General features: G+C 35.3%; 1 protein-coding gene across 2 annotated transcripts in view; it reads right to left on the reverse strand.

The window, feature by feature from the left end:
• The window catches only part of SBF2 (SET binding factor 2), a 241,686-nt gene that overhangs the window by 174,019 nt on the left and 43,004 nt on the right, over window positions 1–24,663 (reverse strand). For both annotated transcript variants that reach the window (XM_021710296.1, XM_021710295.1), the window contains exons 5-11: window positions 23,552–23,684; window positions 21,894–22,002; window positions 19,395–19,508; window positions 15,984–16,061; window positions 12,904–13,017; window positions 11,993–12,121; window positions 8,879–8,977 (exon numbers count right to left, since the gene is read on the reverse strand). In XM_021710296.1, coding sequence (XP_021565971.1) covers window positions 8,879–8,977; window positions 11,993–12,121; window positions 12,904–13,017; window positions 15,984–16,061; window positions 19,395–19,508; window positions 21,894–22,002; window positions 23,552–23,571 — 663 coding nt within the window. In that variant the 5' untranslated portion in view covers window positions 23,572–23,684. The remainder of the gene's footprint in view (window positions 1–8,878; window positions 8,978–11,992; window positions 12,122–12,903; window positions 13,018–15,983; window positions 16,062–19,394; window positions 19,509–21,893; window positions 22,003–23,551; window positions 23,685–24,663) is intronic.

The raw sequence follows: 24,663 nt of genomic DNA on the forward strand, positions 1-24,663 counted from the left end.
CTGTTCTTGCCAAAGTAGCCCTCATATACGCTTTGTGTTTTCCCTGTGTATCTAGCAAAGACAGGGAAAAACAAATAAGTAAATTGTTGTGCCATGTCTTAGTGATTACTCTCTAAACCGTATGCTGAAAAACTATTCTAAAATTATCTGGAATTAACACCAGTATTACTAAAAACTGTCCTTTTCATAAAGTAGTATGCTTGTTCTTTAGGCAGGACACCTACCCATATATTGCCTTCTCAAAAATTATAAATACACTCAATTCATTAAAACATATTGGGTAGGTATCTTTCTTCAGGCTGGGGAGGTAAAATTCCATTTGGGAGGTCTGAATTATTTGTAGTATATTCCTCACTACTTCTTGCGTTTACACTTATTTTCTTTATGATAAAAATTAAAATTTTAAATATATATCCTATAAGGTAGATAATATTCATTATAACAAAATTTAAAACATGGAAAAATAAAAGTAGAAGTCATTTTAGTAATGCCAGTGCCTTTTCTGTTATAATTTCTTTCTCTCTCTCTCTCTCTATGCATCTGTCTTCTGTCTTATTCCAAAAATAACTTAAAGTGGTTTAGAAAAATAAGGATGTAGTTATCCCTTCTATAAAACTGTAAATCTTCTATAAATCTGTAAAGTTTGTCCTGTAATGTGACAAGTTCATCCTGAACTTTATAGGGAAGAACAAAGATCCCAAAATTGATAAAGAAATTCTGAAGAAGAGTTTCTAGACATCAAATGTATATAAGCCTTTAATAATTAATGTAGCATGACAAATGGTATTAGTGAAGGACTAAAAGGACAAATAGAATAGGATGATACACCCAGAAATAAGACTATGTGTAAAAATGAGATAAAGACAGGTGGCATACAACTCAGAGGCAAAAGGCTAGACAATTCAATGAGAGAGGTAGTATAAGAAAGTACTTTTAGGTCATGGTGTCTGATTTCAGAATGCCTGGGTTCAAATCCTACCTTGACCACTTACTTATAGTAGTATGACCCAGTGTAGCATCAATTCACATACCCCTTGTGTTTTAGTTTCTACATCTGTAATGAAGGTAATAACATAGGACCTATTTCATAAGGTTCTTTTCTTTTTTTTTTTTTAGAAAGCAGGATCTATTGAGAGGACAGAAAAGCTCCCACAGTGGGAGGGGACCTGAAGGGGTTGCCCCATAAGATTCTTATAAGGATTAAACAAGCTGTCACAGGAAAGCTCTTAGAACACATGAACACACACACACACACACCTTGATTCCCAAAATAAGTCTGAAGGCTGTTTTCCATAAGTCTAGGGTACATTCATTTGAAAAATATTTATTCATTGCATATGCTATGGCATGGTACCATGCTTCTAAATCTAAAACCATCTCTTCCTCCTAAGATTTCCATCACATTACCAGATACTTATATTTTTATAAGAATAATAATTGTATCCAAAAGGTTTCAGATAGAAAACATCTATTTTTAAAAAGATGTTGCTATTAGTTATTAGTATTCTTTCCATAAACAATTGTAAATAGCATAAACCAAATGCCCACACAATTCAAAATTACAAGCTTTAAAAAAATCATGCCAAAGTTGAATATCTTCAACTGCATACATACTGAACACCAAAATACAGATCATAGGTTAAAGTTACTAAACTATGATACATTCTGCTGTATTTAGAAGATTCAAAAAAGACTCAAGCCCCCAAATTCAGTAGTAGTTGACTTTCTGACTGCTGTGTCTGTATACTGCTGCCCTCTAGCGGGCAGTATGATAAATGTAAAGGACCACATTTGCTACCTCGAGCCTAGCTTGGTCATAGAATGACTTTTGAGAAGGCAACAACGAGAGGGAGTTCTTAGGTTAGGGCTCATACTACTCTACAAATTTTAAAAACATCTGTTCTTACTTGGAACTCCTAATGCATCTGAACAGATCCCTTGAAAGTCATTGGGCTCATTAAAAATTGCAGGCCAATTTTGTTGTTGAATTTACTTGTTAAAACAAGGAAATCCATATTTTTCAGCAGTATAAAGCAGCAGCTAAATTTTCATCTTTGATTCCAGTGAAACGCAAATATAAAGTAATACACAAGGATTTAGACAACTAAACACTTATAGTGAGTCTGGCAACAATGTTTCCTGAAGTAAACAAAATAAACTACCCAAGGAAGCTTGGCAAAATTCACTATCCTAGAATTTTGAGTTTGAATATTGATTTTCAAGGAATAGTCTCTGTAATCCTGCTTTAACAGTATACTGTAGTAATGGGAGGCACAATGACTTTTCAGACTTGAAGAAGTCACACACACACACACAAAACCCATCTGGTTTAGAAATACGGATTCCAACTCAACCCCTTATGTTGGCCCCTTTTGGCAGGCTAAATGAGAATATGCCTAGGGCTTGCAAAAAAAAAGGCTAAGAATGCACTTCAAATAAAAGCAAAGCAAAACATAAATCCTAAACCCCCACTGGAAATTCAAAGTAGGCAATAGCCACATTGAGAAACAAAATTCTTCCTACACATTGGTCTCAGCACTGAATGACAACGTGATCTTAAGGGTTGCCAAGTTTCCCAGACTGATTCAAACATTTAAAAATATTTCATGTGTATCAATTAGAACTATGTGGGATAGCACGTAACACAACTTTTTTCAAATACACTTGAAGATAATACTATCACTAGTATAAGTCATTAAACATCACCAAATGTAACCAGACTCTAGAGTTGGCTGGCAGCATACATGACATTGATAGAATGAAGCATCCTTAATTTTCCAGCTTCATGGGCCTTTCAATGGTCACCCAATTGAATGTCACATTCTTAATACAAATAATGTGGTAGATGATTTCAGTATCTAATGTGCTGGTTTGCCTTATTCATGGACATTTAGGGCTTGATAAATCTTTGGGGTAGAGGGTGGATGTCTTGCATATGATAAGATGTTCAGAAGTATCCTTGACCTCTATCTACTAGATGACAGTGGCATATTTTTTCCAACTGTGACAACAAAAAAAGTCTTCAGACAAATTTTATGGGGAAGGTGGTGGGTTACCCCAGTTGAGAACCACTGCTATAATTCATGATTGCAGATGGCAATTTCCTATTCTAAGACAAGTACCAAGACAGTATATAGTGATTGTACTAGCTATGAGTCCTACACTCCTGCTGATCGCTGAAACAAATTAAAATCACATAGATACCACCATACACATGATAGAACAGCTAAAAACAAAAACCCACAACTGTCAATACCAAGTGTTGGTGAAGATGTAGAGCAAATGATATACTATTGGCAGGAATGCAAAGTGGTATAGACACTTGGGAAAAGAGTATAATGTTAAATATTGTGCTATGATACATCTCAGCATCCTACTCCTAAGTATTGACTCAAAAGAAATGAAAATTTATGTTTGCACCAAAACCTGTGCAAATGGTTAGGGTGGCTTAAATTGCCAAAATTGTTTTTCACTTGGTCAACACATAAATAAAACTTTGGTCCATCTATACAATGGAATACTATTCAGCAATAAAAAAGGAATAAACAACTAATATATGCAGCAACATGGATGCATCTGAAATGCATTATGTTATATAAATGAAGTCAAACTCGAAAAAACATAATGACATTATAGAAAACGCAAAACTGTAAGAGACAAAAAATAGACTGGTGGTTGCACTGTGTTTGAGGTGGTGGAAGGATGTGACTATAAAGGGCTTTATGGAGAGTTCTGGGTTGGTTGGAACACTTTAGGTACTTACTGTGGTGCTGGTGGTTACATGACTTCATATATTTATCAATACTCCTAGATCTATACATTAAAAAGTATAAGACTTATTGTATATAAAAATTATGTCATGATAAACCTGACTTATAAGTGATCAAACCAAGAAATTAGATAGGATTGGGGAGGGAGTTCAATTTGGATTTTATGTTTTGGGTCAAGGGCTTCATTTCATCAAAATAATCTAAATAAGTAGTTTATATCTATGTTTTGACTCTCTAAGACTAAGGTTAATCACAAAGTCTACTTTCTTCTTATAATGAAAAAAAAATTCTTTATTCACAGTTGCAAACAGTATAAATATTATCCATATAGATTAAATCTGCCTGATACTGAATTTAACATTCCATACAATTGTAAAGGGTATCAATCTTATTTGATATGGAATGGGTATTCTTGTGTTTGAGCTTTGTTCTCCCGTTAGAATTCTAACACCTGTATGGTTTAATGTTGGGCAATGAAATATCCATATTATTTTACAAGGAAATTGAAGTCTTCTAATTTTTCCTTTAACTTAATAAAAACTGTCAGACAAGGTTAGATGTGGTGGCATATGGTAGTATTCCCAGCTACTTGGGAGGCTGAGGTGAGAGGATTGTTTGAGCCCAGGAGTCCGAGGCTATAGTGCACTGTGATTGCACCTTTGAATAGCCACTGCACTCCAGCCTGGGCAACATAGTGAGACCCTGTCTCTAAAATAAAAAATATTTTCAAAACTACAAACACTGTCAGACAGATTACATAGTCTAGCAAATATTAATGTACTACTGTAGATGCAAGACAATTTAGAAAAACTGTACTATGTAAAACAGTAAAACATATGTCCAATCGATTTCTTAACACCCTAAAATGGATGTTTTATAAAGTGATTGTCTTGGACTGTGTTAGGGGTCTCATTTTGTGTGCATTTAGTGGTTCTTTATATATAATGTATATGAAGAAACAGGGGAATAGGACAGGGAAGTGGCTAAATGGGCTCTCACGTAGACAGTGAAGGTTCTGAAAGCCAAAGTGGGAAGACTCCTGCATTGCCAATTGGGCATGGAAAGATAAGCTGTATAGATGTGTCACCAACACTCTTCATGGTATAAACCCTGCCAGTGCTTACACAACTTGTCTCTAATGGATTTAGTTTCCTTCTCCTTCATTCCACCTATTCTAAGTCACCAAATGCTTTTCTTAATTATTCAGAAAGATTCAGAGAGGGAAAAAAGTAGCTAAACCCAGTTAAAATCCATCCTACTCAAATTCTGGAAACCTCATTAAGAGGCCATGTAGAGAAGTGGTGAGAAGAAATTGAAAAATTAAGGTACATTTTAGAGGCACTTCAAAGGAAAACTAAGAGACATCAGATACACATACCAGACTTCAGTGCAACGAAGTATTTATAAACATCTGAATGGAATCACCAGGTCTCAACTCTAACTCAATACTAAGGACATAGTCAAATTATATGGTTGGTTCTTGCTTACCAAAAAAGAATTTTAGAAATGTGATTAAAAAAAAGAAAACCTGATTAGATAAAAATAGACACGTGGATTATTTTCCTTCCATTGGTATCACCCCCTTCCCAATTCCCTGCATGACTCAAGAAAGTAACTTCACCATCATGTTCTGCTTTTTAAGTTTGTAAAGTGTTTACTTAAGGATTGCTAGGATCATTATGGACTTTGAATACTAGAACTAGATGAATCTCACAAAGTCTGATAATAATCCGTTGGGATGTTCTCAAATTCTCACTCATCATGTATATGTATGCTTTCCTGAAGCATATAAGGAGAATAAGTATCTAAATATGTATGGCACCTAGTAAGTACATACTTAAGGAATAAAATGCATTAAATTAAATGGAATATAATAAGATTGTGGAAAAAAGTCCAATAAGGGCTTACGAAATGTAGAATGTATCTGAAGGGCTCTTACTAGTAATACGGCCTCTTACATAGTAAAATACCTTAATGTGATTGCTTTAAAAGCATCATTTCTAGCTGGGCTCGGTGGCTCAGCCTGTAATTCCAGGACTTTGGGAGGCTGAGGCGAGTGGATTGCCTGAGCTCACGAGTTCGAGACCAGCGCAGGCAACTTGGTGAGACCTCGTCTCCACAATAAATCAAAAATTAGCCAGGCATGGCAGCATGTGCCTATAGTTCTGGCTACTAGAAAGACTGAGGTGGAAGGATTGCCGAAGCCCAGCAGGTCAATGCTGGGGTGGCCGTGAATGTGCCACTGCACTCCAACCTGGACAACAGAGTGAGATTCCAACTCAATAACAAAGTGTCATTTCTAAAGGACAGGAATTGTGTTTTATACCCACCAAAAAGAATATATAATTACTAGATATTCATTTTATTGCAGTTTTCAGTTTTGTGTCAGCTTGGTATAGGCTAAGTATCATAAAATTTAATCTCTAGGATGGCAAGGAAGGAATTGTTCCTTTTGTCTTTGCATTACAGTAGCTTGGTACAGTCCCTTGCATATATTGGGTACTCAATCATGTAACAGAGACAAACCTTTGTCAGAACCCCAACTCTGGTAACTTATTGGCTATACAATTTTATAGTTCTGGAATAGTCCTGTAAGACCTAAGAAATAAACAATCATTTAAGGGGCTCAGTCTCATTTGACTGATTCAGTTGAAAAGATTCCACTTAACATTTTGCTATTCTTTGAAATCTATCAATATATCATTCTTACCTATGCAAGAAAAAAAAATTCCAATCTTCAGTGTACTCACTTATCAACACCTGCTCTATTTATCTCACAGGACTATTTACATTTCCAAGATCAAATGAGAAAGTATATTAAAGTACTTCAAAAAGAACAAAGTGCAAAGCCAACTATTAAAAACATCATTATCTTTTCCGACAGGAGATGATCCAGCTTTAAAGTGAAAGAATATAGCCTAAAGAACTGGATCGATGAAAATTCCCGGATTTAAAATCTGTACTTCACCACTTAATGGTCTCGAGCTAATTATCCCCAGCAAAATGGGGATAATGACACTTACCTTATGTTGTTGTTATGAGGATTGGTGTTAATGGATGTTAAGTGCTTAATCCCATTCCTGGCACATTGTGCTTAACACCCAATATTTATTATTGTCACAATAGGTTAACAGAAATTTCTCCTTTGATCATGCTGTACATTACTTCTATACAGCCATCATGAGTGGTAAAGACCAGCACAGAACACAAGTTTTCCTTCTAACAGAATTCTTTTTAGGTTTCAGCATACTAAACAAGAAATATATTTATTATATTGGGCATAGTCACAAACAACTAAAAATAAACAAAAACTAAAATTAAACTAAAAATGTGACCAGTCAATAAATGCAAGTAACATAACCTCAGGAAAACCACTTATTTAGACTTTTGCTAAGCCATTATGTTATGTTATTTAGGGATATGAAAGGATTGCTGCTTAGTAAAGAAACTAATAATCTGCAAGTAACAGTCAACTAAAATACCACCATGCTAAGTAACTTAAAATAGAAACTAAATTCATCTTTTGACAGGCACAGGAATGCTATGAACAATGATTTCTACATGTGTTAGTAATATTATTGTTCCTTTTTATATTATAGGCAGAGCATACATATTTCCAGAATTTATAATGAACCACTTGAACTAACAAAATAGAGCTTACAAATATTCTAATTATTTACCAAATTGTATCAGAAAAGATGGATTTTTGTTGTTTTTGAATATAAAACCTCTGAACTTTGCTTTGTTTTCTTTCAAAAAGCATTCATTCCTTCAAAGGAAGGTCACATTCTGAATGTAGACTTTAAAACTCAGAAATAATTGAATAATATTAAACAAGAAACACATTTTAGCATCCCTGCTCTTACTCTATTGGTTTTTAGATTTCAAATGAATGTGACAAAGCACTGACTAATGACCAAATGTCCAAAAAGGTCCATCCAGTCAAATCAACTAAATTAAACAATATCTGCTGGGACCAGGATACTGACTCCAAATCCTTCTTAACTCTATTTCCTTAAAAATACATCTTTCCTCAACTTTTCCCTGGAGAACCATACTTTCCACTTAATTTACTTTTCTTAGTAAAAGGACTCAAAGCCTGATAAGCAGGAGAAATGACCAAGACTCAGCCCAAATCCATTTGGCCACAAGCATGTAATCTCCCTACAGTCTTAGGCTCTTTTCTTTCCTGGTATTCAAATGGTTATTTCACACTTTACCACATCCCAATCCTTTTAATTTACTGCATTTTCTCTAGTCATGGAATATTTTTACCCTTGTGTTTTTATTGTCACTTGCCAATTAGCGCGCTTTCAGTTTTTCACCACCTGTTTGTTAAAAACAATGTGACTCAAACCACTTTCCCAATCAGGCTGACAATCACTATAACAAGCTGAAGCAGAGAAAGTTGGTCTACTATTTCTGAGGTTGTTCTGGTCTCCAATGATTCTAATCTCTATCTCTTGCAAATCAGACCCAAATGAAAATCACAATGAGAGAAAATGACAAACTGAAAAACTGTGACTAAGATGTTTAATAATACAATGACTGACAGGAAAATTACTTTGAAAAATGTGGTCTAGGCCAGACTCAGTGGCTCTGCCTGTAATCCCAGCACTTTGGGAGGCTGAGGCGAGTGGATTGCCTGAGTTCGCAGGTTCGAGACCAGCCTGGGTGACTTGGCAAGACCTTGTCTCTACAATAAATCAAAAATTAGCCAGACAAGGTAGTGTGTACCTGTAGCTCAGGCTACTTGGAAGGCTGAGGTGGAAGGATCACCAGAGCCCAGTTAGTGGCTGTGAGTGTGCCACGTCCAGCCTGGGCAACAGAGGGAAGGAAGGAGGGAAGGAGGGAAGGAGGGAGGGAGGGAAGGAAGGAAGGAAGGAAGGAAGGAAGGAAGGAAGGAAGGAAGGAAGGAAGGAAGGAAGGAAGGAAGGAAGAAAAATGCGGTCTATTTTGATATACAGTATCAACTGTAATACCTTTTAATCTTTAATCCAGATCAAAAAGATTATAACTAGAAAGAGGAAGATTTTTAGTTTTTTTTAAACAAAATGCTTTAATACCATACTTTTAAAATTAATGACTATCTAAGCAGATATACTTACGTTTTTGAATAGTTGCTCAGCAAGTTCTCTGACATGCTTGATCATCTTCAATGGATTATTTTCTTCAACTCTAATTCTCTCTACTTCAAAGGCTACCAACTTGGAAGAAAGAATCAGATGGCAAAACATCAACTCCAAAATATGCTGAATTTAAAAACTGTGTGATAATATCATACAATTTACAAACCAAAAAAATCCAAAATATATGCTATTTTTAAAACAAAACATTTTAGGTTTTTGGGTTTCACCTCTCTTCTGGGGTTACAGAGTCAATCAAACCCTTGGGCTGTCTGGTGGTCTCTCCCTGATGATTTAGGGCCCTATTTTCTCTTGGGAAAAGTCATTTCTGGAACTCAGAGAGACCCTGTCATTCCACAGGCCTTGTTCAGAAAATTCACTTGGTTGGAGAAATCTGAAAAGTTAGAAAGTCTCTAAACACTTCCTTAACTCACAAAACATGAATCAAATGTTCAAGTCAGGCTGCTCAGAATCTAGTTCTAGCTCTGCTGACAGAGATCTGGGACAAGTCACTTAAACTTCTGAGTGTCCATTTTATCATCTAATAAGGTGGAAGAACAAGATGACCTCTAGGCTCCTTCTATTTCTCAAAATATATATATTCTATTCTATTTCCCTATTAACTAATTTACTGGAAGAACTATGTGTGTGTATACTCAGGATGAAAAAGAGAGGGCTGACAGGAAAATAATTGTGGGAGGGTAAACAGATAGATTATAAAAGTAAAAAGATACAATATAGGAATTTTCCTTTTAGGAACTAACATACTTACTGGAGCAGATTGATATATAAAACTGTGACTTACCTATTCTAGGCCAGTATTCAGAAACTATCAAAGGCAAAATTTTTTTTTCACATTAAGATGTCTATTTGATGGGAGTGGGAGGACAAGACAATGCAAGCTGCCTTTCAAAGCTCCATAAGACCCTGTATGGTAGGCTACCCTTGGCTAAGTGAAAACAAGTTTCACTTTTCCCAAGAGCAAATGCTATTTTCCTACCAAAGCAATTCCATGCAAATAGCCAAAGAGGGTAGAATGAGAAATTATTTAGGTCTGATGCCTTGTTTCTCTGAGGTCCTTGACTGATGTATACATATGATCAACTGGCTTTCAAGTAACAACATCAGTAAGTCACCAAGAATCACACTGTAGGCGGAACAGAGAACTGGATGAACACCAAGGTGTGTGCCCACAGGCAACTTGGACAGAGTTCTTGCGTTACCATTGTTTCTTGTCTAAAGGATACATATATTACAAAATACATAATAAAAAATAAGTAAAGTTAGAAACATAAAATGAAACCTTTTGTAGTCTAGTGGCACTCAGGTTCAACTACTCTGGGAAAGTTTGGAGCAGGTGGTCAGATAAGAGAACAATATAGGTGCCTGCCCACTAGAAACCCAATCTTGCAAGACCGCCATTAAAGTCTCGCTTCTGATGCAAAAAAAAAAAAAAAAGCAGAATACGAAGAACAGAAAAGGGCACTGCAGATAAGAGAAATGAATAAAAAAGAACGAAAGTACATACACCAACGTTACTATTCACAAAGCTTCAGAGACTGACAAAATGTGAGAGCTAGAAAGGACCTTGGAGAGCATCTAATTTGGTCCCACAAAACATTTTGTATCAATTACTTAGTTCAGAATCTAAAGGTCAATGTATATGTTAGTATAATCAATACACAATCACATTTAATGTTAGTAATAGAGAATTACTGACCAATAATTGATTAGAAAGAACTGTCCACCTCAGTATAATGTCTCCTAAATCTTCACGTTCTGTTTTACTAATAACTAAAGCATTTGGTGCAGGAAATACATTCTATTCAGAACTAAAAAATGTGCCTCTTCTTTAATTCTTATCTGTGAATACTTAACTATTTTTACGTAGAATAAGAGATCCTTCTCTGACCGAAGGATATTTAAAACCCTGATTCTTATCTGCTATATATAAAATAAAATCACCAGCAGCAAAATATGACCACTATTATTCATTATCTTGGGTACCAGAAACACTGCTTCCTTATAGATTTCAAAGAACTTAATAATTTTTCGGTTACAAATAGTGTTCTTACAGAAATTGAAGTGGGAATAATATTCATTGTTCTATCCACCAGAATAAGCTGCTGTGAATATAGAGTTAAATGATAGATGAAAAGATGCTTTAAAAAAAAGAGAAAGTACAATAAATGGAAAACAGCATTCTTATTTTGAGTACACCTGCCCTAGTTCTCCCTTTATGTAGCCAATTCCTTGGCGATAGAGACTAAGTCTGTCTTCCACACATTTACTATTTCCTAAAGGAGCCAGACAAATGTGGACTATTGACTAGTAAGAATGTCACAAAGTTAAATTATGGCCCTATGACTCTGTGACAGACTAAATGTGACTCCAGTTTGTGGTCAAATATTCACACATCAAAATTAGGCCTTTTTATCTATAAGACTGATAAAAGAGGCCGGGCTCGGTGGCTCAGTCTGTAATCCCAGCATTTAGGAAGGCCGAGCCAAGTGGACTGCCTGAGCCCGTGGGTTTGAGACCAGCCCAGGCACCGTGGCGAGACCTCGCCTCTACAATAAAATAGAAAAATTAGCCGGGCATAGTAGCGTGCGCCTGTTTTTCTGGCTACTTGGAATGCTGAGGCGGAAGGATCACTGGAGCCCAGCAGGAGGATGCTGGGAGGCCGTGAGTGTGCCACTGCACTCCAGCCTGGGTGACAGAGTGAAACTCCAATTCACAAACAAGCAAACAAACAAACGACTGAAAAAAAATAAACACTGTATTATTGCTTTCAAAAATAAGAGGTCTGTTTATGCAATCACTGTTAAATTTTCAAAATGATTTTAATTAACTACTTAAAATTCAGTTATTCAAAAATTATATGTACTTCCCAGGAATCCTATAATTATACTATTTTCTAATTTTTAAAATTCATATTATAAATATCAAGATTTGATAAGCATAATCAATATTTGGATTATTTTATACTTAATTTATAATATATTTATGATTTTGTATAACTATTGAAAGTATTACTTTTCTACTTTTAACTACTAGTCTAATCGTGTCTATAAATAATGGCTTCTTTTTATTTACCTCATCAAAGAGATCACAGGATCTATAAGGAGGACCTCTTTCTGAAACAAAACCTGCAAATGCCATTCCATTGAGTACTTTAGTAAGGAAATCATTCTCGACCAAACCACGTTGCCCCAAGAAAGCTGTCTGTAAAGCAAGAAAATGTGAAATGATAATTTATCACTTGGTAATGGATAAATGGTCAAAACAAAAATATAATAATAAAAAGATCAAGGCCTATATCAATGACTTCATGTATACATAAATATGTGTTGTCATAAAATACATTTCTCTCAAGAAGAGTTTTTGTCTGATATATGAAATATTACATGCATTGAAAATATTAAAAATGAATCTATCTATCTATATGGCAGGAAGAAAAGTCAGAAATTAACACTCAACTTTAAAAGAAAAACCAGCCGGGCGCAGTAGCTCAAGCCTGTAATGCTCAAGCCTGCACTTTGGGAGGTTGAGGCGAGAGGATTGCCCAAGCCCAGGGGTTCCAGACCAGCCTGGGCAACTTGGCGAGACCTCATCTCTATAATAAGTCAAAAAATTAGCCAGGCATGATAGCACATGCCTGTAGTTTCAGCTACTCGGAAGGCTGAGGCAGAAGACTCGCCTGAGCCCAGCAGGTCGAGGCTGTGGTAGCTGTGAGCATGCCACTGCACTCCAGCTGGGTGATAAAGACTCCAATTCAAAGAAATAAATAAATAAAAATCATTTTAAAGTTAACATACTTGAAAGGAAAGTATGAGGTCAGTTCCATAACATCATTAAGAACTGTTATCTAATTACACAAAGCAGAGATTTTAAATAATCACATTTGATAAATTAAGGTCCAAATACATGACTAGAAAAAGATAACCAAGTAGTTTTACTAAATTAGAGTCTACTTTTGACAGATATAATATAGTACTGTATCTTACTTTGTGAAAATGAATTACTGGCTCTGCATGAATTCTTATAAGTTGTAGGCATGATCTGTATCCTTGGAAAAGTTGTGCAAATAATCTAAGGAAAACTGCTCGCACTTCTTTATCCTGAAAACATGAGAAATATTTTAGGTCATTTAACTTCTTAAAAACAAATGAAATACCATCAAATAAAAAAGGTGAAAAGTAAAAAGTTGGAAAGACTAAATCTGTCTGTGCCTCCTACACATATGTTTCATCTGGCGCAGCCCAAGTACTGGGCTTCTAAGCCATCCCATCGTTGGGCAGTTTAGGTTGTTAAGCAGTTTTTCTTTATACTGAACCAAACAAAACTTGTCTCTAGTATATCCAATTTTCCTGTGGAGAAAAAAAAAGTCACAAAGTCTTCTCTTTTACCATGTTTAAAGAAGGGCATATACTTCACATCCTTTGATTTTTATATTCACCAAAGGAATTACAGTCACAAATATATATATACATATATATTGCTTTTGCTATGCTCATATACCATTTATATAATTATATAGTTAATATTTTTCTTTTTTTATTAATCAATATTTTTTATTATGGTTTTGTGGGGTACAGTTAAGGGTTAGGGGTACAATTACGTTTCATTCAGGCATCCTGTTGATAAGAGGTAATATTTTTCTTTAAATTGTCTTTAAGCCAGGCTCGGTGGCTCAGCCTGTAATCCCGCGCTTTTGGGAGGCTGAGGTGAGTTGGATTGCCTGAGCCTGTGGGTTTGAGACCCTCCTGGGCAACGAGACCTCATCTCTACAATAAATCAGTGCGCGCCTGTAGTTCCCGCTACTCAGAAGGCTGAGGCGGAAGAATCGCCGGAGCCCAGCAGGTCGAGGCTGCGGTGGCCGGGAGCGGCCACTGCACTCCAGTCTGGGCGACAGAGTGAGACTCCAGCTCAAAAAAAAAAGGAAAAAAATAAATAAATAAATAGTCTTTAAATTAACTCACCCTCTTAAACCTAGTATTATCTTAGATGATATCATCTGTGAAATAACAGGTTTTATATGCATTTTAAATTTACAATGTTAGAAGTTATTATTAATTAACTTCTAATTTGGGATACTTCTATTAGTCTACCTAACTTTAACTTCACTCAGCTTCTTTAATTAGTCACATATATACATAAACATATATAAACCCTTAAGATATTTTAAAAGCTTATGAAATTCTTCTAAAGTTTATCTAATTTATAAAAATCTATTCTTTTTTTTTTCTTGAGTGGGAGTCTCACTCTGTCACCCAGACAGGAGTGCATGCTACTCACAGCCACTGCAGCCTCGACCTACTGGGCTCAGGCGACCCTTCTGCTTAAGCTTTCCAAATAGCTGGAACAAGAGGTGCACGCCACCACACCTGGCTAATTTTTAAATTTATTGTAGAGACGAAGTCTCATCATGTTGGCCAAGCTGGCCTTGAACCCCTGGGCTTAGGCAATTCTCTTGCCTTAGCCTCCCAAAGTGCTGGGATTACAGGCATGAGGCACCATGCCCGGCCTATTTTTACTTATTTTAAAGTTATAGGGTATAATTCAGCATTAGGTAGAAAAGTGGTCATTGTACCAGTAAACTTTGGGCATCCCTTTGGCCCCCTCTTTGCCTAGTTTGAGATCATGTACCCTTATTAATGTTATGTGCCCACGCCCCACACCCAGCAGTTTCCTGCTACTGCCAATCCCTTTCTTATTATGATAAATGTACAGGGTCCACTTATGAGTGAGAACATGTAATACTCGGTTCTTTCTTTCTGTGATAGATCACTGAGCATGATGGACTCTAAATTCATCCAAGTTGCGGCAAAGCCCCTATGTTTGTCCTTCTTTATGGCTGTATAATATTCCATTGTGTATATGTGCCACTTTTTAAAATTCAGTTCACTTCAATGGGCAGCATGGTTGGTTCCATGTTTTTGCTATTGTGAATGATGATGCAATAAACATGTATGTGTAGGTATCTTTTTTATAGAATGACGTGAGTTCCTTCGGGTATATTCCAAGAAGGGGGAATACTGAGTCATAAGGAAGGTTGATTTTTAGATCTTTTAGGAATCACCACACTGTTTTCCGCACAGGTTGTACTAGTTTACACTCCAACCAACAGTGTAGAAGTATTCATTTTTCTCTGCATCCTCACCAGCATCTGTTGTTTTTGTTTTATTAATGATGGCCATTCTTACAGGGGTTAGGTGGTATCTCAATGTGGTTTTGATTTGCAATGCTCAGCCTCACAAATCTGATGATTAGTGAGGCTGAACATTTTTTCAAGTATCTGTTGGCTACTCGTGTCTTCTTTGAGAATTGTCTGTTCATATCTTTTGGTCAGTTTTCAATAAGGCTGCTTTTTTTTCCTTTTGGTTTGTTTGTTTGAGTTCCTTATAGATCCTGGATGTTAGGCCTTTGTCAGATACACAGTTGGGAAATATTTTTTCCCATTCTGTGGGCTATCTCTGTGCTCCCTTGATGGTTTTTTTTTTGCTTTGCAGAAGCTTTTCAGTTTGATGAGCACCCACTTGTCTATCTTATCTCTTATGGTTCCTAATTGGAACTAATTTCATCCACTCACTCCTCAAACTTGATTCTCTCTTATTATCAGCAATCTTTGTTTCGATTTTTGTAAGCTTTCCTTTTGCTTTTAATCCCTGCCTGACCCTTTCAATTTGAAGCTTGGCACAGTCTTCCAGGATATAATCTAGGTTCTCATATTATGTCCTGTATGCTTACTCATGCCTCCTCAGGGCAACAGTCTTAGCCCTACTCACCTTTTGCTATGTTCATATACCATCTATATAATTATATAGTTAATATTTTTCTTAAAATTGTTTTTAAATCAACTCACCCTTTTAAACAGAGTATTATCTTAGATGATATCATCTGTGAAATGACAGGTTTTATATGCATTTTAAATTTACAATGTTAGAAGTTATTAACTAACTTCTAATTTGGGGCACTTCTTATTATATTGTCTATCTAACTTTAACTTCACTCACTTTCTTTAAGAACCCTACAAATAGAAGTACAGCTCTTTAAAAGCATCAAATTTGAATATTAAATTTCTTACCAGCATTTTTGAGTGGGACAAAGCTGTTCGTGGAGGAGGAAAAGCATGATCTGCTACTTCCAAATCTGGGTGTAAAATCTAAAGCAAAAAAGTTTTGTTATACAAAATATCTTAATATCAATGAAATCTATTATTGGGGCAATAAGATGAAAAGTGTCAGCACATGAATTATGATATATTCACTTCATGAGATACAATTCAGTTAGCTGGGGCAGCTCTGTACATACCACTGTGAAAGGATCTCCAAGACAAAATATTTAGTGAAAAAACATGTTCTAGAAAAATACACACAGTCTGGTCTCATTTATTTGAAAATGAAATACAAACTAAATCTATATATGTACACATGCTGATATACGTGTAAGATTGAAAAGTTCTAAAGGAATACATATAATACTAAGCTATAAAATAGTAGTCAGCTGTGGGAAGGAAGTGGTCTGGGACAGAACTATTTGTCTATACAATTGATATTTTAAAACCAACTGTTTTTATTTTTCTGTTTGCAATTAAAATTAATTAAATTTTAGTCAATTAATTTGTTAATTAAAATACCATGGAGGAAGGAATAAGATTTTTTAACTTTGTAGTACAGAGAGCGAAAAGTATAAAACAATGTGATATGCTATAAATATATAAAGTATAATATTTGATATATAAAGTATGATTAATTTAACCTCAGGAAAACTAAACAACAAAGAAGATAACATTTGAATTAGGCTTTGAAGGAAAGCAGGTTGGGGAGTAGGTGGGGAAAAGAGGCCCATGTAGTACTTGCACAGATAAATAGATGAAATTGGCTTAGTAAGTAGCAAATTTTTGTCTTTGCAGAATCATTTTCAAATACCAAGGTTTTTGAAGACATACTTAGAATAGACCAAAAGACTACAAAACAATACTGAAATGTCAACAATTACAACTTAATCGCTAAATCACTACCACAGTATAATAGTGTCTTGGTGTCTATAAAATCATCCATGGTTATTACACAATTTAGGTACTGTGTTTCCATTATAATTATTTACTAATGAAACAAAGCTCATATACTTGCATGTCAAATTGCCACATGGTTCATCAAATCTAATCTCTTTTTGGTCCCAGTTTGACAATATACTATGCTCTTGTCTCTTATTCACAGTACCATGCTGTAGCACATAATCCACCATTGTGCTCAATAACTTTAAACAATGGGTATATTCCATTTTACCAAAAATGAATTTTACACATTGATCAAATTTGGTGGCATAGGCTGCTGATTAAAGCTTAATAGTGTGCAGCAGAACCCTTATTTGGTGCCACTGATTTAAGAACTATAATCTTAATCTGTTATTGTTGGTACTTAATTCCTAAATAATTATATATATCACTAGTAAGTAATCACATATAAGGGTTAATCATTATAAGATTTCTAGAAATATTAAACTTTCTTCAATCACTCAAATACTACCTTCTCAGCTTTTGGTATGCCTATATACCATCTATATAATTATATAGTTAATATTTCTCTTTAAATTGTATTTAAATCAACTCACCCTTTTAAACCTAGTATTATCGTAGATGATATCATCTGTGAAATAATGATATCATCTGTGAAATAACAGGTTTTATATGCAATTTAAATTGACATTATAATAAATATACAATTATTAAAATATTAAGGTTGACCACATACCACTGAAAATCATCTTCATGGTTCACTTTGACAAATAGTCACCTAATCATCTCAGTAAAAAATTCATCCTATAGATAAAGGCTAAGAAACAGGCCTAGAGATTGAATGTGATTTGCTCAATAATATCAAGTGGCAGAATGTAGACTGGAATTCAGGTCTCCTGTGTCCTACACTAGTGTCTTTTCCACTCTATTACACTTTTTATTTCAAAATACAAATTGTAGTTGGTAAAGTCGGTTTCCTCTAAATGATCCCATTTCATAGATACCACACAACAACATAAGGACTAATACAAATTTGAAGGTTTTCTGAGAATAAAATCTAGCCTGGTAATCCTAGACTTCTAAAGTTTTATTAAAAAGGAAAAAAGTTTTATACAGCTCAGACTGAAATATTATTAAAGATGATGACAGTCTCAGTTCTAGTAATGTCTTGAAAAGAAGTGCAGAATTTCTAAAGCTTAATTTTCTGATGATGGATAAATGAGAACCTGAAAGGCTATCAGTAAAATAAAAGAATGTATTTTTTAAAAATCAGCTAAGATAAAATAACTACAAAAAATTAGATTTGAGCCGGGCTCAGTGGCTCAGCCTGTAATCCCGCGCCTTTGGGAGGCTGAGGTGAGTGGATTGCCTGAGCTCGTGGGTTCGAGATCTGCCTGGGCAGCGAGACCTCATTTCTACAATAAATCAAAAAATCAGCCGGGCGTGGTAGCGCATGCCTGTAATTCCGGCTACTTGGAAGGCTGAGGCGCAAGGATCGCCGGAGCCCAGCAGGTCGAGGCTGCAGTGGTCGGGAGTGGCCACTGCACTCCAGTCTGGGTGACAGAGTGAGACTCAACTCAAAAAAAAAAAAAAATTAGATTTGTTTAAATGAGAAAAATCTAGGAGACAAGATTTTTTTAAAATGTTACTACATGGAATGCTAGATATATAATGTATCATTAAATCATCTTTCTATAGAAACTTGAAAACACTTATAAGACAATATCACACTGTTTTGTGGTACCAAAGAGGAATGAGATGACAGTAAGGAGGTTAAGAAACAGAAGCTAACTTCTTCTTCTTTTCTATTTTTTTTTAAATCAAAGTCTCACTCCATTACCCAGGTTGGAGTGCAGTGGCACATTCATGGCCACCCCAGCGTCAACCTGCTGGGCTCAGGCAACTTTTCAGCCTCAGCCTTCCAAGTAGCCAGAACTACAGGCACGCACTACCATACCCAGCTAATTTTTTAATATATTGTAGAGTCAAGGTCTCACCAAGTTGCCTAGGCTGGTCTCAAACCTTGGGTTCAGGCAATCTCACCTCGGCCTCCCAAAGTGCTAGAATTACAGGCTTGAGCCACCGCGCCCGGTCAGAAGTTAACTTCTAATGGGGAATCAGGATTTCAAGGCATATAGCCTTGTCCTGTTTTCACAGGTGTATTTCCAATACCCAGCACAGTATTTGTTATATAATAGCTGTTAAATCAGTATTTGTTACATAATAGCTACTAAATAAATATGCTGAATGAAGAAATTAATACAGAACAAAAATTCAGTTAGGATTCAAAGTATATTCTTTGGATAACTACCTGTTAAGTGAAGAATTCTGTTCCAAAGACAATATGAGAATATATTCATGTTTCAAACAAGTAACTCTCTTTTTAAAGTAATTACACTGACGAAGCTTTTTTAATTCCAGCTACCTTAGTTTTAGATTTACATCAAGAGAAAATTACTATTAAAAAACATGTCATACCAAAGAAAGAGCTGATTGAGTCTGATGTAGAAGTGGTTCTGGGAGGGAAGAGAGGTGAATACATTCAGGAATTTTAATAGTGCCTCCATCCAAATCTGCTATGATCACATCTAACTGAAAAACATTAAAAAAAAATTTACCTATAATGAATAAAATGCATTTGTTGTTAAGCACATTAATTTGGTTTTGACTAATTCAAAATGAGAAGAATCAGGTGTGAAAGAGACTCTTGGCTGTCCATAATAATAGCGTTCTGGTTTCATGGTTTTCCAGCTACCCCATATTTCTCAGCTTCCTTTGAAACTAGGTGTGGCTTGTAGCTAAGTTTCTGCCAATAGAACATGAGAAATGATGTGGGTCTTTCAGCCCTTCATGATAGGTGGTATGTAAGGCTCTCCTATGCTCCTTCGTCTTCCTGAAGGCTGAAACTATGAACTGGCAGCAACCCAGCCTTGAGCATTTAGATAATGACAATATCTGAGAGGTTCTGTTGGAAAACAAGGAAAGAAGCTTGGATCTGGAATGACTTCACAGAGCAAACAAATCTGACATAATGGAACATCTGTATGGAATACTGCATGAGTGTTAAATAAAACTCCATTTTTTTTGAGTCATTGTAACTTGTTCCAATTTTAGTATATGTGCTGCTGAAGCAAGCACAGAACCACTACACTTCAGATACCTTCTTATAGCAATCTAGTCATATCCTAAATAAATTCGTATTTATTACAAGAACTAATGAGGAAAGTAGCTGACATACATCAAAAGGGTACCTGTTAGGTACTTAAGAAAAAAGCTAAATTTTACCATTTTACAAGAGTCTAATTAAAAATAGCTTACATAAAAATGTGAGAGAAACCAGCCAAGACTAGTAAAGTTACTACACTGATAATATGACTGCAATTCATTCTAATTTATTCGTGAAAAATTTAAGAATTTTTTAAATTGGAGTCTTATTCTGTTGCCCAGGCTGGAGTGCAGTAGCACAATTGTGTCTACCACAGCCTTGTCCTGCTGAGTTCAAGTGATCCCCCTGCCTCAGCCTTCCAAGTAGCTGGGACTCCAGGCACATACCACCATACCCAGCTAATTTTTTCATTTACTATAGAGACATGGTCTTGCCATGTTGCCCAGCCTGGTCTCAAACTCCTGAGCTCAGGCAATCCTTTTGCCTTGGCCTCCCAAAGTGCTGGGGTTACAGGTGTGAGCCACCACATCTGGTCTAAGAAACTAAAGTAAAATAGGAACTAAATATCAACATACTCGGTTAGAAAAAATATATGTAAGGTTATACATATATAAGGAATACATATAAGGTTAGATGAATATACAAATGAAGATCCTGTTTATAATCATAATGTTAAACAATTTGTTGTTAATTTAAATGACACCTCTGATTTGATTACAAATGTAATTACTATGTAAATACCAAAAGTGCTTACTTCTTTGCTGGCATTCACAAATAAAATAGAAGTAAAATTACAGTGTCTTAGGATCTGTGGATCAAAGATGTCATGTAGCTTAACTGTTCAGTAAAAAATTTTTCTTATATTCCTAAAGAGTGTCATGTAATCTGTTTCTTCCACTTTACTTGTGGTGCTGGAGAGTATACTCATCTCACATATGGAAATCCATTTCCATTCTATTCACTGGCAGTTCTAATAATTTTAAGTGCTTATATTAGGAGAAATCTGTTTCTGTGCCCACTATACCCACTGATTCTATTTTAGTCTTTCAGAGTTACAAAAAAAATGAACCTGACCTTTCGTCTATGACAGTAACTTAAATATTTATCTTTACCTATCAAATAGTACCAGATTATTACCTGAGAAAATTTCCTTAGGGTCTAATAGAATGTAGTTTCTAAACTCTTGATAATCCTGGATATCCTTTTCTGACGTGCTTTATTTTGTTACAGGCCCTCATAAAGTGTGATACACAGAACTAAATGCATTATTCCAGAACTGGCTTGAATGTAGAGTATATATATCCTTCTTTTGTATTTCTATTCATATGGCATTAAGAATACAATAATTTGATGACCATGCACACCAAACTTGTGACTACTAAAACCTTTCACTCTTTTGCAAATGCTTTTTGCTTTGTTAGTTATCAGGTATTTAGTATTAAGGCAGGCCTCACTTCAAAACAAGAGTAAATTAAGCACTAATAACAAAAGTAAAGAAGAATATTGATTAATAGATTAACTTACCTTGCTTTGTCACATACATGATAAGGAATTCAGAAAGATAAATTTAATATGCCAAAAGAGGAATGTTTAAAAATCTTAACAAATTCCTTTAAAAAATCTCCTATACTAGCTATACAACAAAACGAATATATTTAGACTTTTCAATGATTTTTTTTCTTCCATCCAATCTTTCTACTGAAAATGCAACAAATCTGAAAATAGCAATTAGTTGAAATGCCATAGGACTAAGGAAATGTGATAGCAACTTCCAGACTCAATAACTGGGAATTTGCAAGATGAATACTTACAAGTTCATGGACATCTGTTTTAAAGACAGAATGTACTCCAATAATAAAAGGTGTTGGGGAACTTAGAACTTCCAGTAGCTGAGCAGGGAGAATGGGGATATAAGGATAACTGGAAATAATAAAAACATGTGTCAAATATATTTGTTTTCCCACAATATAACATTTCTTTCATATTGTGTACTTTATATATAATATCGATTTCATTTTTATGCTGTATAAATTTCTATGTTTAGAAATTATTAATATTTTCATTCTTATCAATATTAACATTTTGGAAAAATAATTTTAAAATCTTCATTTGAAAGCTATAAAACAGATATAACAAAACATAAAGTAAATGGAACCCAGGCTGCTTCCTTATCTCTTATTTCTCCTAGGCAAGGAGTCTCTTCAGGTCTTTTAATATTATTTGAAAGCATTTTTCCTTATTAGAAACCTAAAATTGCACAGTAACACAACTCTCTGATGGGGCCTTTCATCTCAATACCAGGCAATGACTTGTCCATATAAAACAATTATTCAAATTCTATTTTCTATGCTTAATTTTTACATTCAATAACAATGACAATAAATAAGGATGAGAATGCTCTATCTTATAAAAGGTCAACAAAAGCACACAGATTAAAAAAAATTTTTAAGAAATCTTGGAGACAGTCTAAAATTCTATATTGTTTGCATGAACTAGTTTCATAGATGTCATGATTAGAAAACTGATTTAACAGTATTTTACAGGCAAAATATTCTACTTAGAGTATCACTGTTAAGATTTTTTTTTGGATTTGGAGTCTCACTCTGTCGCCCAGACTGGAGTGCAGTGGTATGCTCCCAGTCACCGCAGCCTTGACCTGCTGGGCTCCAGCAATCCTTCCACCTCAGCCTCCCAAGTAGCCGTAACTAAAGGCGCACGCTACCACACCTGGCTAATTTTTGATGCATTGTAGAGACGAGGTCTCGCCAAGTTGCCCGGATGGGTCTCAAACCCACAGGTTCGGGCAATTCACTCACCTCAGCCTCCCAAAGTACTGGGATTACAGGCTGAGCCACCGAGTCCGGCCTCACTGTTAAGATTTTTAAAAAATTTTTATTGTAATAAAATTTTAACATACTCCCTAAAAAATGAAGAGGAAAAAGTTATAATAAAGCACCATATATCCAGTGCAGTTTTGACAATGACCAATACATGACCACATATTTATTTCTATCCACTTTTGTTCTCCTCTCTATTGCATTATTTTAAAGCAAACCCCAGATATCATATCGTTTACACATAAACACTTTAGGGAGTATCTAAGAATGATTAAGAGTTCTTTTTATTAATAGAACCATAATATCATTATAACCCCTAATACTTAATAACTCTTTAATGTCAGTCAGCACTGAGGACTTTTATCACTGACTGTACTCAAAGAGAATTAAATGTTGCTGACAATACTTTTCAGAATACTTTTTTTCACTAAATTAATCACTATTCAGTAATGAACAGCTTGAAAAGTCCCAAATTCTTGGCTATATTTTATCAGAATCATAATTCTCCTAACAACAAACCTTGTGAAATATGCCTATGTTGTCCAAAATCACTGTGCCTTAACATATTGACTTATCATCATTAAGTAATGCATAATTTCGGGATAAATAAGATCACCAAATAAAAACCTCACCTATATTTAAGAGGAAACATTAATGACTCCAGGGCTCTACAGGCATCACTAAGTCTCTGGAAACTGGCAGAATGGAAGAGAACCTTATTTTCTGTAAGGACTGCACAAAAGAGGCTGAGGACGTTTTGAATTCCTGAAAACACAAGAGCAAAGGCTTACCAAATGCTTTTAATTTTATATGAGTTGCCAACATGGAAAGAAAAAGTTAGTACAATATGGAAAGAAAAAGCCACCAATTCTAGAATCTCTGAAGGAAAATATTTGGTTAAAGATTGTATATATCCTATAGGTATCTGTTTTCCCAAACTTTCAGTTTTGTCTTTATTCTTCAAATCAGTTTAACATTCATTGACCATCTTAATTGTTTGGAAATATACTATTACCTTCTTTTCAACTTCATCTTTAAGGTCCATACTTAAGTTCTAGTTTTAAACAGTGGTATTGTTCCAATAACTACCCCCTGCAGAATATATTTGTCCGATGTTAAAAATATTGTACCAGATTTATTGTTGTTGAAATCTGCCTGGCATTTCCCCCACATCTTTTAACTTCACGTTTTCTCTACTTCTTGAAAATAGCATTATCAGGCCGGGCTCGGTGGCTCAGCCTATAATCCCACGCTTTAGGAGGTCGAGGTGAGTGAAATACCTGAGCCCGTGCGTTCGAGACCCGCCTGGGCAACTTGGTGAGACCTCATCTCTACAATAAATCAAAAAATCAGCTGGGCATGGTGGCGCATGCCTATAATTCTGGCTACTAGGAAGGCTGAGGAGGAAGGATCGCCAGAGCCCAGCAGGTCGAGGCTGCAGTGGCCTGGAGTGGCCACTGCACTCCAGTCTGGGAGACAGATGAAACTCCGACTCAAAAAAAAAAAGAAAATAGCATATACAGATGTTCTTTGATTTACAATGGGGTTCTGTCCCGATAAACCCATTGTAAAGCTGAAAAATCTTAAACTGAATCATTGTAAACCGGGACCACCAGAAATTGAAATACTTTTAATCTAGTCTGACCTTTGTCTTTTAACTAGATCATTTAATGTACCAACACTTATTGTTATTTATTGCAATAAAATATATATTATGTTATGCTTTTCTGTTCTATGTCTTTTA

This window comes from Carlito syrichta, unplaced genomic scaffold (genome assembly GCF_000164805.1).
Source record: "Carlito syrichta isolate Samal-C Ts95f unplaced genomic scaffold, Tarsius_syrichta-2.0.1 Scaffold288381, whole genome shotgun sequence".
Lineage (NCBI taxonomy): Eukaryota > Metazoa > Chordata > Mammalia > Primates > Tarsiidae > Carlito > Carlito syrichta.